The 13126-nt window shown below is 43.0% G+C and overlaps 1 protein-coding gene across 3 annotated transcripts in view; it reads right to left on the bottom strand.

Moving 5' to 3' along the window:
• Window positions 1-13126, bottom strand: part of stxbp5l (syntaxin binding protein 5L) — a 124932-nt gene that overhangs the window by 42270 nt on the left and 69536 nt on the right. Inside the window, exons 6-8 of one of the 3 annotated variants that reach the window (XM_061841069.1) lie at window positions 12971-13071; window positions 7575-7709; window positions 1642-1705 (exon numbers count right to left, since the gene is read on the bottom strand). In XM_061841069.1, coding sequence (XP_061697053.1) covers window positions 1642-1705; window positions 7575-7709; window positions 12971-13071 — 300 coding nt within the window. Of the gene's footprint in view, window positions 1-1416; window positions 1526-1641; window positions 1706-2105; window positions 2182-7574; window positions 7710-12970; window positions 13072-13126 lie in introns of those variants that run through there. The other 2 variants (XM_061841070.1, XM_061841071.1) reach the window with 2 other exon arrangements.

Here is a 13126-nt window from a genome sequence, read left to right as displayed (position 1 = left end):
ATATAGTCAATTTTCATTGTGACAGCAATAATGTAATTCCATTTTTTTTTTACCCTGGCGTGCATTTCTGAGCTTTTGTCAAAGCACCACAAACCGATGATAAAAAACGGAGTACACTACACTGATGCACGCATGCAAAAAGTTTTAGCAGTTGCATCACATATTCAGTGCGTGCCGCGTTGTGCTTTCCTTTTTATTTTGTTATGACATACAAGCCCCCTCCCAAAAAATATATTAAACAAAAATGAGAGCCCCTGTTATTACTTTCTGGCTCATGTAGCTAACATTTTAATAAATAAAGGAACACGGCTTTCACATCCAAAACTGAATGAAAGTCAGGCAGAGTCGCCAAAATTCCATCGGCATGGATGGAAATCGATTCCAGAGGTGGGCTGCTTTCAAGAAAGAGGCGGAACGTTTTCATCCCGCTGAGAGGAAAGACTTTGACATCTCGCACTGGAAGATCAAGAAGTTGAGGGGAGGCGGGAAGGAAAAAGACGGAAGAAATTGTGCAGTCAGCTCGAGTTGTCTCAGCTCTTTCGGTGCAGTCCTGCAGCGTATGTCATTGATATGCAAATATACACGAGCCGTGTGACCCGTAATGCCGTCTTTAAATTCAAAATTCACTTGAAGAATATTCCAATTTCGCTTAAATGCACAAATGGCGTAACTCGGGCGATTGGAAATGGAAAATGGTATTTTCATAAAAGCTGTGTCCTTCAAAACATGGATTTCATTATCTCCTGCATTAATATAGTTTTTCCCTTTAGAATAACCGTTTTTATTACTATAAAAATAAGCACAGTAATATTGTAATATCAGAGCCTATCAGGGTGAGTAATTAAATGTCTAACTTCATGTGCAACACTTGATTGCATTCTCAATTAGAGAAACACATCCAACAGGTGTTTAGTCATTTAAGGCTCAGTATTATCACCCATTTTCAGATGGCATTATGCAAAATTGAGATGGAAAAAATTAGCCAGTAACGTGATCCCCCCCCCCCCCCACAGTTTTTTTTTTTTTTTCTGGAATTATTTTCTATTTTACGTTGTATTTCAACACACTGGGAAATGAGTCATTTAATTCGCCGAGATGCTTGAAAGCATACAAAGACTCGGAGCTCTTAACCTTTTCTCAGACCATTCAAACATTGTTATGATCATCGCCGTCACAACAGCGCCTTGCAAGGATTACAACCCGCATCGCGGCCTGAAAACGAAACGATTCGACTTTTCGTGAATGCGGCATGAAACGAGTTTGTCAGACGTCGCTTAGCCCGGCGAGCGGCGGCGGCAGCTGCGAGCGTGCGTCTTGTATTTCTGTCTTCACAGCTTGTCAAGTCTGATTTCTTTTCAGCGGCCATGAGAAAAGAAAAAAAAGGACGCGGGGCAAAAATCAACACTCGTCAATGACCTTTTTTGCACTCATGGGCTCCTGACACTTTTCGTGACAATGTGTCTGCCGCTTGACACGAAAGCAACACAGCTGAAATCTCTTCAGTCTCTCAAGAACTTCATGTATTTGTGCACCCGCGCGGCTGAAGCCAAGAGAAATGGATTGCCACCACGTTATCGTAAGGATCGACTGAGAGAAGCAAGCCAAAACGAAGGCCTTACTTGTTTTTATCATCCTACTCACCTTGCCTTCATCCTTCGGGCTGTCACTCAAGTGAACTACGGGTCCTGGATGAGTTTTAGTTGAGCTATAAAGGAGAGAAAAGGATAAGCGGGGCGAGGGACAATGTCAAGAAGCACGTTCAATAGTTTGGATTTCTTTCCTTCTGTTATCAACTGCGGATGTTTACTTTAATGTACGACTCGACTACCGGCAGCCCGAGTCATAGAGTCGTGCAAACAAAAAATAAGAAGAGGTTCACAACTATTGTAAGCAATGTTCCCTCTAAGCTGCTCAACTGTGAATGGTAGCCCGCGAGGACCATATAAGCCGCACGCGAGGTATGTTCTAAAAATACCATGGGCCACAAATTGTTACTATTATTTGTGCTTTAAATTCTGAATCTGACTTGCTTATGTGAATTCAAATTTTAAAATACCTGTAATGTCATTTACTACAATAAATTAAACCAAAAATATTTTATGTACGTGTAATGAACTGAGTCGGAAATTTGCCGCAAACAGGTCACATAGCTCTTCATACGATCAGTCCTCACGAAGGTGCCCTCACCCTCAAACAGGTTGCTGAGCCCTGCTCTACTTCCTAGTTTACCTGACACCCCCCTCCCTCCATTTAAAAAGGGTACACTCATAATTACAAACACCGGGATATGTGAATAATACAAGAAAAAGTGGTGAAACTGGATGAGATTTTTTTTTTTGGAGTAAAAAAGGTCTGGTCTGAAGCCAAAGTAGAAAGCGCAGGATGAGATGGTGTATAATGTTAAAATTCCACCTTGGCACAGCCTGATCGAGGATGAAAGCACCGACGATAAAATGCCCATAAAGCTGATTCTGTATTTTAAATATAGGAGGCAACATAACATTAAAACAGTTTTGGAGCATCATTCAGCTTTCAACATGCATTGCGAAAGATATTCCGCAAGCAATACCTCAGTTTTACACCAAGAAAAACAGACGGGGTTATCATTGTGGGTTAAAAAAAAATGGTGTATTGCGATAATGTCTGTCCACAAATATCTCTCATCTTAAAGTAAAACACGAGCCACAGATGCTATTCATAAGCCCATTTATGGCATGTTACATTGTGTAAGTGTTAAGCTAGCAGTGTTTAATGAATAGCTACTGTATGTGGCTGTTTTAAATTCATAACATATAATTATTTATTTATTTATGTACAGGGAGTCCTCGTTTTAAAACGTTGTCAACTTAAAACGTTTCGACTTTACAAGGCCCGTCCCCCGTCCGCCATTTTGTCTTGCAAACACGCTCGTTTGTGTTTGCGCAGCGGGAGTATCTTCGGATTTTTTGCCCTCCTTTTAAGACATTATGGCCCCAGAGAAGAAAATGGTGTCTTCTAGCAATACTTCTGCCAGCTAAAAGAAAATCCATTACCATGGAAATCAAGCTCAAGTTCACAGGTGTCAAACTCAAGGTCCAGGGCCAAATCTGGCCCACCACCTGATTTTATGTGGCCCGCAAAGGCAAATTCTGAGTATCAACTTCCATTATTCAAAAAAAAAAAATCTGTACTAAAATTTCAAATTGTTATATCATAAGTGATAACATTGAGCTATTGCAAGCAATATTCTGTGCCCAAACAACAGAAACAATTCAAAAACACATCACCCTTGATTTGTGATTACAAAACTAGCTCATACATTTAATTTGTAAATATTAGGAGGTGAAAGATTTTCATAACTTTCATACATTTCAACATTCATAACAGCCCTCTGAGGGAAACTGTGACTACAGTACAACGTGGCCCGTGACGAAAATGAGTTCGACACCCCTGCTCAAGATCATTAAAAGATTGGCGAAAAAGGAGAAATACCGACAAACATCGGTAAAGAGTTAGGATTCAGTCGGTCAACCGTGGTGACAATTATTAAAGACATTAAAGAAATGTATTTAACGCATGTGAAGGGTTCCGTTCCTACGTCGCATACAGTGATCACAAAACAACGTTCGTTGATATTTGTCAAGATGGAGAGGCTACTTATGTTATGGCTTGAGGAGCAGATTCCTTTGCAGTAGCTAAGCACAGCCTCCCCTTCTTCTTCTCCATCCACCTCTCAAGTACAGCATCTTATTTGTTTATTCCAATGTATTTTTTTAATAAGAAGTACAGTATGCTGACGTAAATTCTGATTTTAATGGCGATGAAATTCGAGTTACATCACCATCATGGGAACGGAACCCGTTTGTAACCCGAGGACTCGCTGTATTCGTTTCCTATCTGCCAAAAGTTGATTTGAGTTCAATATATAGGACAGTGCAAGAAAATAAACCACCAAACCAGCGAGCCATCACACAGGTCTTTTCATGCGCTCATTCCTGCTTTTACTGCACCACGCAGTAAATAAGATCCCACTGTCACAACCTTAAATGTGTACACTTCTCGCACATCTACCAGCACTCGCAGCACAATATAAGCATTCACATTGCTCGGTGGGTGACTGAATGCCCCCATCAGGAGCAATCAGGAGAGCCTTTTCACATTGTGTCCGGCATGCGGATTGGACCTTTTCAGATGGGGCTTCTTTTGGTGGGGGTCATGAATATAAATCGTAGAAATATTATTTGAGAATTACGTCATTCCCAGGCAGTGAAGTTTGCTAGCGGGGAAAAAATTTTCCTCTTTGAATAAAAACTCTGTATGTCAAGAGGTGACTAAATGAAAATTGATTGCAATTTTTTTTTTTTTTTTTTGTCACTGTCAAAGCAAAACACACAGACACAAAATGATAAGGGAAACTTTCTCAACCTTTTAAACTGATTGGGTGAATTACATCAGTCATCATCTTGTAAATTATATAAAATTAATGTGCATAATGGCTACGTATGCGTTAAAACTTTGCTGCCGATACACAGCACTTTACCGCCGTTTGTTTGCATTGTGCGGGTAACAAATTGTGTCGTATGGAAATTGTTTTGATGATTGACGCGTCGCACAAATGCAGCCTACGGTTATCCTACAAATCCACCTTGGCACAACCCCCCGAGTCACTTGGCATTGAGCATGCGGCATTGACATGTGCAATCTGCTTTGAAGCCCACGTTCTTGAAAAGGTCGCCTGTGAAATCTTACATACTATAGTTAGCCGAGAGAATAAAGAATAATTTTATATATATGGGGGTGTCAAAGTCATTTTTGTCGCAGGACACATTGTAGCTCCCGTTTCCCTCAGAGGGCCGTTATTAATGTGAAACCATAAAAATCGTTTATCGCCTTATAATATTGACACATGAAATTTATTAATTACTTTTGGAATCAGAAATCAGGGGTAATGTGTTTTTCAACTACTGCTGATGTTTGGTAACATAAAAACGCTTGCAATACCTCAACATTATGATTTATAATAGGGCAATTTGAAATTTTGGTACAGATTTGAACAAGAATCACGGACGTTGATGCACATGATTTGCCTTCGCGGGCCACATAAAATCATGTGGCGACCCAGAATCGGCCCCCAGGCTTTGAGTTTTGCACCTCTGATATAGAGAGATGGTCAGTGCATTCAAGTTCTTCTGTCTAGAAGGGTTTTTAATCCACTTTGAATTCAAACAATAGCACCAGAGTGCTATATTACAATAGATTTTTAACTACATTAACAATTGATGCATCTTTGAGTGTCCCCCCCCCCGCAGGGGAGGCAGGGACGTAGAAAATCGATCACATTGTTGACTTATTACACGCGTTTCCCAGAAAGCAACTCCGCCGCGAATAACGCAGAAATCGGCCCAAACTTCATTCACAGGTTCTTTCCAAGAACCCAAAGAAGTTGAAAGAAATATGTGTTTGGTATTGATTCAGCATCTGAGACCTATGCGGGGAGAGTCTTCCCACGCAGACACACAAACAAACAAACACACGCATGCACACAGATACGCACGGTGTTATGACTGCTGACTGTAGTTTGGGTTGTCACAAGAGAACAAGATGGCTTGGTGTGGAAGTGGTGAGTGACTGACATGGTAGCATCGAGCTTGTCAGTGTAACACGAGAGAGTGTGATGTGGGTGGGTGATGGGTTTTTTTTTGGTGGGGGGGAGGGGGCAGTTATCAGATGCATGAAAGCCACATTGGTGTAATTGATGGAGATACCGCTAGTTGATGTCATGCCGCTACCCAAAATGTGTCAGTCATAACAACTTGGACATTCTCATTAATTTCTTCCTTTTGGATGCTTGACAGTGTTATCTTCTAGGTATATATATATATATATATATATATATATATTCCTAAAATCAAAATTCGGTTTTACTGTTTGCTGTCCATTTATAGAGCTTGTGCACCTACGTCATAAAATCACGTGACTTTTGTTTACCTCGCCATATTGCCAGTCAAGCTAACATTGGTCAATGCTAAGTCGGTTGGAGATGACACAGAAATATGTCTTGTAGCACGACGCGAAGAGTCTTGTCCGATACCGTCAGACATATAGAAGGTGAAAATAAACGACAGTATGTGGAAAAATTCGATAAACTCGGTGTAGGGGACCCATATTTAATGCCGAAATCGATGTTTTCGCCGATAAGAAATTGGACTGTTAATTCGCTTACGCTTGTCTTGGACAACTGGATCTACATGTATCTGCTGAGTAAGTCGTCGAGATTTACACGGAAAAGTTTGAAAGCGTATAAAACTCTGGACGCGTGCGAATACTTTGTTGCTGGATCTGTTCTCAACGGGGAGACGGCTCGTGAACACGGAAGTGTGTTCCGTGACACGTTAACCTATGCCGAAATCTATCGATCTTCAAAGCTAGTATTCAATACAAGTGCCAATATTTAACCTCCCGGTTTTACACAAACTCGCATTCATTAACTATGATTGGAAAAAAAAAAAGAGGACCATTGAGTCGGCTCCTCCGTAGCATTTCCCAGGAAGTATTTATAATCCAAAGTTGGCTCATTTGAGAACAATGCGTTAAAAAAAAAAAAGATGGAGTCGTCTCCAACGTATACGGAAGTGTGTTGTGGCCACACGTTAAACTTCGGTAAACTCCTCTATGACAGACTTTTTTTTTTAAATATGCATTGTTCTCATCAGGAATAAATCCCACATAGTGACGGTTTTGACAGCTTGTGAGCGCGAAAGTGTGTTCGACAACACGTTAACCTTTCCCGGAATCCATCGTGTGTGTATTTTGTTTGGGCACCGTCCATCATGTTTAATTGCCGAAATCCATCTATCTTTTCTGGTCTTTTCAGATGGTATTCTATGGAATGTTGTCTTTGAATATCTGTCTAGTCCGTTGTGACAACCAAGAGCACAACAGGTCTCGGGTATTGTAAATATCCTCCTCCGGTTGAATGGCCCCCACAATGTCGAGCAGCTCTGTTTGACCGGCATTATGGCGCCGTGAAAATGGTGACATCATATGCACGAGCTCTATATGCAATTCAAACGGTGGTTAATTTTTCACTGACATTTGCATTCTTAAAAGTCAAGACTTCATCAAGACATTTGCGTTTAAGGTCCTCTATGTCAGTACGAGGCCCCAGTGACCCCCCACCTGCACCTGAACTCTGGCATACCTCTGCGACAGATGCCTAATCGAGTAAAGCACTTTTTATTTTATTTTATTTTTTAAATGTCTGATGATTCAGCTGGCCAAGCACCAGGACATCGTCAACGGGTCATGTTGCACTCATGTCCCATCTTTCATTTCTGGGCCATTCCACCGAATCGGTGGCAAATGTGTCCCCAGGAAATGAGCAATTACGTGTAAAATACATTTTTAGATTGTAATCAAACTGTCCTATTAGAATCAATGCCATGAGGGTTTGTTTCATGTGATTGCTAAGACTACGCTAAAAACCCACCCCCCGTTCCCAATTGGGTGGTCTGGCCCTTGTACACTTTACATCAGACGCGGCAGCGAAATTGCACCCGCCCTCCGCCGCTGGTTTCCGAGGGTTTCGAACTCACAGTTCGATGGCTTTGTTCCACATGATGACATATCCGGACAAAATGAAGGACTCGATGTTGACGATGTGCGTGTTGCCGCGCTCCGTCCCGACATAGAGCCATTTGCTCTGAAAGGGAAGGTGGCAAAATGTGATCCTGAAGAACATAGAAAGAAAAGGAGAAAAAATAAGGTTAGAATATGCATAAAAATTGGTATATATGTGTGCGCATGTGTGTGCTTTCATGATATCTGGGGATTGACACAATAGTGTGTAATGTATTGTGGCCATTGCCGTATACTCACCAGATTTCTTTATCGTCAATTTCAGCTCAGTGTCAGCTTTTAGTCAAATTCAGATGCAATTTTTGTCAGGCACTCTTTGAGGTACTTGTTGTCATGAATATTTTTATGGCTGATGGAAAAACACCGAACACTAACAACAGAACAAACATGTCGGCAAAATGACAAACTCCTGTTGACTGTTAGCCGCCGAAGCAGTGACGGTGGAAATGTAACACGAAACAGCATCATGCGCGTCGTGTCACGATCATATCGACGTGGATAAAATGAGTTTTGATATTTGCCTTTATAAATGGCAGCTGTACCATGACTCATGCACAGATTTCATAGGCCAACTCATCCCTGGAATTTGCATTTAATACTTGGCAGAAACGCTCCGTATCTTTTTACCCCCTCCGGCGCGCGGTGCCTATCATATAAGTATCGTTGTCTATGCTCTGCCCTCCCACCCTTTTTTTACGGCCTCTTTCTTAATTTGAACATTGAACATTTAGAGAGCAATTCAACACCGTTGCCTGAAAAACAAGCATTTGATTGAATTAATGCGCAGCAACACACATTGTATGTATTTATCCTCTTTATACGCTGCAGTATAAATTGTAGTCGGTGAATAAGCCATCACCACAGTCAGCGCTGAGTTTTCCATTTGAGCCACGTTGTAGCCATATTTTGTAAAGTTTCTATTGACCTACGGGAGCGTTGCAGGCTCCCACCTCAGAATTTCGATTCTGAGGGGATGGAATCGTGATTGTGGAAAAATATGGTTTTGGACTGTTGCTCTTCTCAAGCACGCCACCAGTACAAGAGCGGGAAGAAGAAGAAGAAAAAAAATCCTCTCTCACTTTGAAAAATCAATTCATATGTTTAAAAGTCTGTGTGCGTGTGTGTGTGTCATGGTTAAGTTGCAGGTACTCATGCAAGAGCCGTCTGCGGGTTTTGCCAGCTGAGAAGCCATCAGATGAAGCAATCTATGTGACATAACTCCTTGAGAAAAAATGAAAATACACGAATGCAGCGCCATTATGGTGAGAGAACAAAAAATGCAATTGTTGAAAACAGAAGTGTCTAAAGTTCCAATTATGTTCAATAATATCGTTATGTGAAATAACTCGGCGCAAGTAATGCAGAGTGGCAGCGGCAAAGAAGTGACTGACAGCTATCACAACAAAATTATTGCCTCCAAAGTCTGCAAGTCAGTCACGCTTTATTCTGAGGGACATTTTGAGTCGGGGTGTTCAACGCGATGTTGTTTCTGTAGGTTGAGCCCGCAGACACGGAGTTAAATAGCAATTCACCGGCTTTGAAGGATGATTCACGAAGTTCCTTCTTTTTTTCTCCTTTCGTTCCATCTTTGAATGCGATGCGCGGCTCGACTGCCGAGGGCTGCAGAGCCCTCCCACCCTATCGCGCCACAAGACAGGTGCAAACTCGTTCAAAGATCAAAACACCGTTGCAAACCTTCTCCTCTGTGGGCTTGCGTGGGCGTGCGTGTTACGCAGATCAGCTGTGTAATACACAGTGTGCATCCAAGATTTAAGAACGCGCCGTTTTATTCAGAGGGATTTTAAGAATGAGCATTAAACACTCACTTTCTTGTTGGAAAAAAAATATTTATATATTTATATATATATATATATATATATATATATATATATATATATATATATATATATATATATGTTGTGCATTTCCCTGGGGCACAAGTCTCACAACACACATAATTAATTATGTGATATCATATCTGTGCCGGCTCCAGTTAAAAACAGGACAGATGGGGAGAGATGGCGCAAGCGCATCACACATTTGCCACACCGCCAGTCGCGAGTGCCCTAAAATGCTTTCGCCAGCTTGCTTTTTAAGAAGAAAAAGGGGCAAAACCCCCCCTGAAATGAGCAAATTATGCTTTCAAGCTTTGAAATTATAGTCATCATCCAAGCATCCTTGTAATTTATAGAAATATGTACTGGTGAGGAGGCTGGTAATATTTGCTAACATTAATTTTAGTCGACAAGTGAACCTGCTAACACTGCTACAACCAGCACTGAAGAAATATTGAATTATGAGACCGTGTGTGGTGATACTGATATGTCCATCCATCCATTTTCTTTGCCGCTTATCCTCACGAGGGATTGCTGGAGCTTATCCCAGCTGTCAACGGGCAGGAGGCGGGGTACACCCTGACCTGGTCGCCAGCCAATTGCAGGGCACATAGAGACAAACAGTAGAACTCACAATCGCACCCAGGGGCAATTTAGCGTGTCCAATTATTGTTGGATGTTTTTGGGATGTAGGAGGAAACCGGAGCGCCCCGAGAAAACCCACGCAGGCACGGGGCAGAACATGCAAACTCCACACAGGCGGCGCTGGGATTGAACCTGGGTCCTCAGAACTGCTGGTAATTCAAGTTAGCGCTTTGAGATATACAGTACATCATAAGAAACATGACTTGTTGGCTAAATTAATTTAAACATTTAATAGGGGTGTCAAACTCTTTTTTTCTCACGGGCCACACTGTGGTTCCGGTTTCCCTCAGAGGACCATTATGACATCATTAATTTATGATCTACTTTTAGAATCAAAAATCAAGGCTAATGTGTTTTTCAACAATTCATGTGTGGTAACACAAAAATACTTGTAATATCTCATCTTTATCATTTACGATGCATGACAATTTGAATTTTTTGTACAGATTTTTACAATAATAATTGAAATTGGGCGGCACGGTGGCCCTCCTGCCCGTTGACAGCTGGGATAGGCTCCAGCACTCTCCTCGTGAGGATAAGCGGCAAAAAAATGGATGGATGGATAATTGAAATTGATACTTTTGATTTTTGATTTGCTTTCTAGACCACATAAAATCATGTGGCGGGCCAGATGTGGCCCCCCGGGCCTTGAGTTTGGCACCTGTGATTTAGAAGAACTGGAAAAAAACAAACATATATAATTGTGCATTTTATTGATATTTCTTTTGTATTTATTAGCAATGCTTTAATATTTACGACAACAGTAACAGTAGTCGCCGGCCCGCTCATTTAGTTTTATTGTCGCCACTTGAGCTCTCGCTGTGCTTCTCTGCAGCACTCTGTGGTCAAGTTTGACGCACGTTCACCCGCGAAGCTCTTTTCCTTGTCACGCTTGCCAAGTGCTTGCTCATGGCGCAGCGGAGAAGCGGCCATTCATCATCCGCGCCGCCGACGCGGACCGCAGGGTTACGGGAAGTCAGAGCCCATCTCCGCCGACACCGGGCGGGAGGCGGGGTCAGCGCCAACCGATCGCCAGTCGTGAACGGGTTACCTCGCCGTTCGGCCAATGTCAGAGAGGACAAGGCCTCGCGTGTGGCTCGAGATGGGATAAGCGGCATGAGGGACGGGTAAAATGGATGCCTGGATGGCAATTTTTCTACATTTGAAGTCATTTAATGCTTCTGCTATTCTGTGAGAAGACAACCCTGTCGATGAATCAACCAAGAAGCAAAAAATATAGATTCTTCTGATCAAAAGCTAAAAATCCTTCAAGCACACTCACTTCAAATATGAGGTATTTAAACAACGTTGATATCCATCCATTATCTACCGGTTTTACGGGTGGGGTCGCGGGGGAAGTAGCTTCAGCAGGGATACCCAGACTTCCCTTTGCCCAGCCACTTCTTCCAGCTATTCCGGAGGGATCCTGAGGGATTCTCTCAGGCCAGCCGAGAGACAAAGTCTCTCCAGCATGTCTTGGGTCATCCTCAGGGTCTCTTTCCAGTGGGACATGACCAGAAGACCACATCAGCGAGGCGTCCGGGAGGCATCTGGATCAAATGCACCCAGCCACCTCACCTGGCTCCACTCAATGCTAAGGAGCAGCGGCTCGACGCTGAGCCCTTCCCGGATGACCGAGCTTCTCACCCTTTCTCTAAAGGCTCCGTCACACCGTGACGTTCTGGTCAACGTTCTCTGAACATTTCAATCGTTCTATTTTTCAGCGTTCTCAAATGAGGATGACACATTTGGAGTGTGATTAACGTGTGTCTAACTCATGACTAACGTGTGTCTAACGCACGAGAAGCGTGTAACAGCGACCAAATAAAAGCCATTAGCGTTTGCTAATGTGTCACTGGCGCGCGACGAGCGATTTGTCAGCATTAGACGAGCGTGTTGAGCGTGTGACTAAACGGGTGAATAACGACAGAATGGCGTTTTGCTCGCGTGTAATTTTTACAGTGGAATGCGTACGAAAACGTTGGAAATTTCATACTCACTTCAGTTGTTCTCGAGAGTTCTAACAGTCAGCATCATGCCGGCTAGACGAAAAAAAGGTGGGGTGCGGACTTCAGCAACTAGCGCTGCAAGTAAGAATGCAAAGCATCGGTTTATATACCCCCATGCATGGACGTTCGGGAAACGCTCGAATGACGCTCAATGGACGCCAACGGACGTTCATTTGACTTTTGTTACACGCTGTGTGCGGTTGGGGATTGTTCAGTGGCCGTTGACAGGTCGCCAGTGAGTCGTTCACTGCAAAGCAAACGATTAAGTAACAACCAAGTAACGCAAGAGTAACGACTGACTAACGATAGCCAAATGCGCGAACGCTAGTAAAACATTCCACGAACGTTCTTGAACGTTCTGCAGCGTTTAAAATTAAACGTTGATGAACGCTGGTCTCGGGGTTAGGGTTTTTGGACCGGCGTTCTCCGCCGATTCCCAGCGATCACTGATGTTCACTAGCGTTCAAACAACGCTCTTCTGGCGCTATCCCGGTGCCCATGGGCGACTACCAACTTTTCCTGAAACGCTATAGAACGCTGACCAGAACGGCATGATGTGACGGGGCCATAAGGAGAGCTCGGACAACCTGCCCCACCCCACCCATTTCAGCCGCTTGCATCCGGGATTGTGTAAATTCGTGACCGAAAGAACAATGTCGATAAGAAATGAGCTAAAAGGAACGCTGAAATGTGTTTGCGAGAGGACTGCTGCTGTTTGAATGTTTACATTTTTGAGTTGACATCGCTTTGCAAAAGCTGTTGTTTGCCATGTGCGTTGAAAAGCTGATGCCTGGAGCCAGGCAGGCTGCGTTCGGTACTACTCGCGCGTCTTGTTTTGAGCGCACCGTGTGACACGACACACACCTTTCTCTGTTGAACTTGAGCGAATGCAGGATCGCTGGCCGCCTCTGACGAAGATTCCACAAGTGCAACGTGTCATCTGCGCAGGCCGTGACTAACGCGCCCTGGAAGACAATTAACAGCACTTCAACAAAGCAGAGTTGTGGAATATCGCAAGGA

Source organism: Syngnathoides biaculeatus, chromosome 14 (assembly GCF_019802595.1).
Source record: "Syngnathoides biaculeatus isolate LvHL_M chromosome 14, ASM1980259v1, whole genome shotgun sequence".
NCBI classification, from domain to species: Eukaryota; Metazoa; Chordata; class Actinopteri; order Syngnathiformes; family Syngnathidae; genus Syngnathoides; species Syngnathoides biaculeatus.
This window is presented reverse-complemented; position numbering and strand designations above follow the sequence as displayed.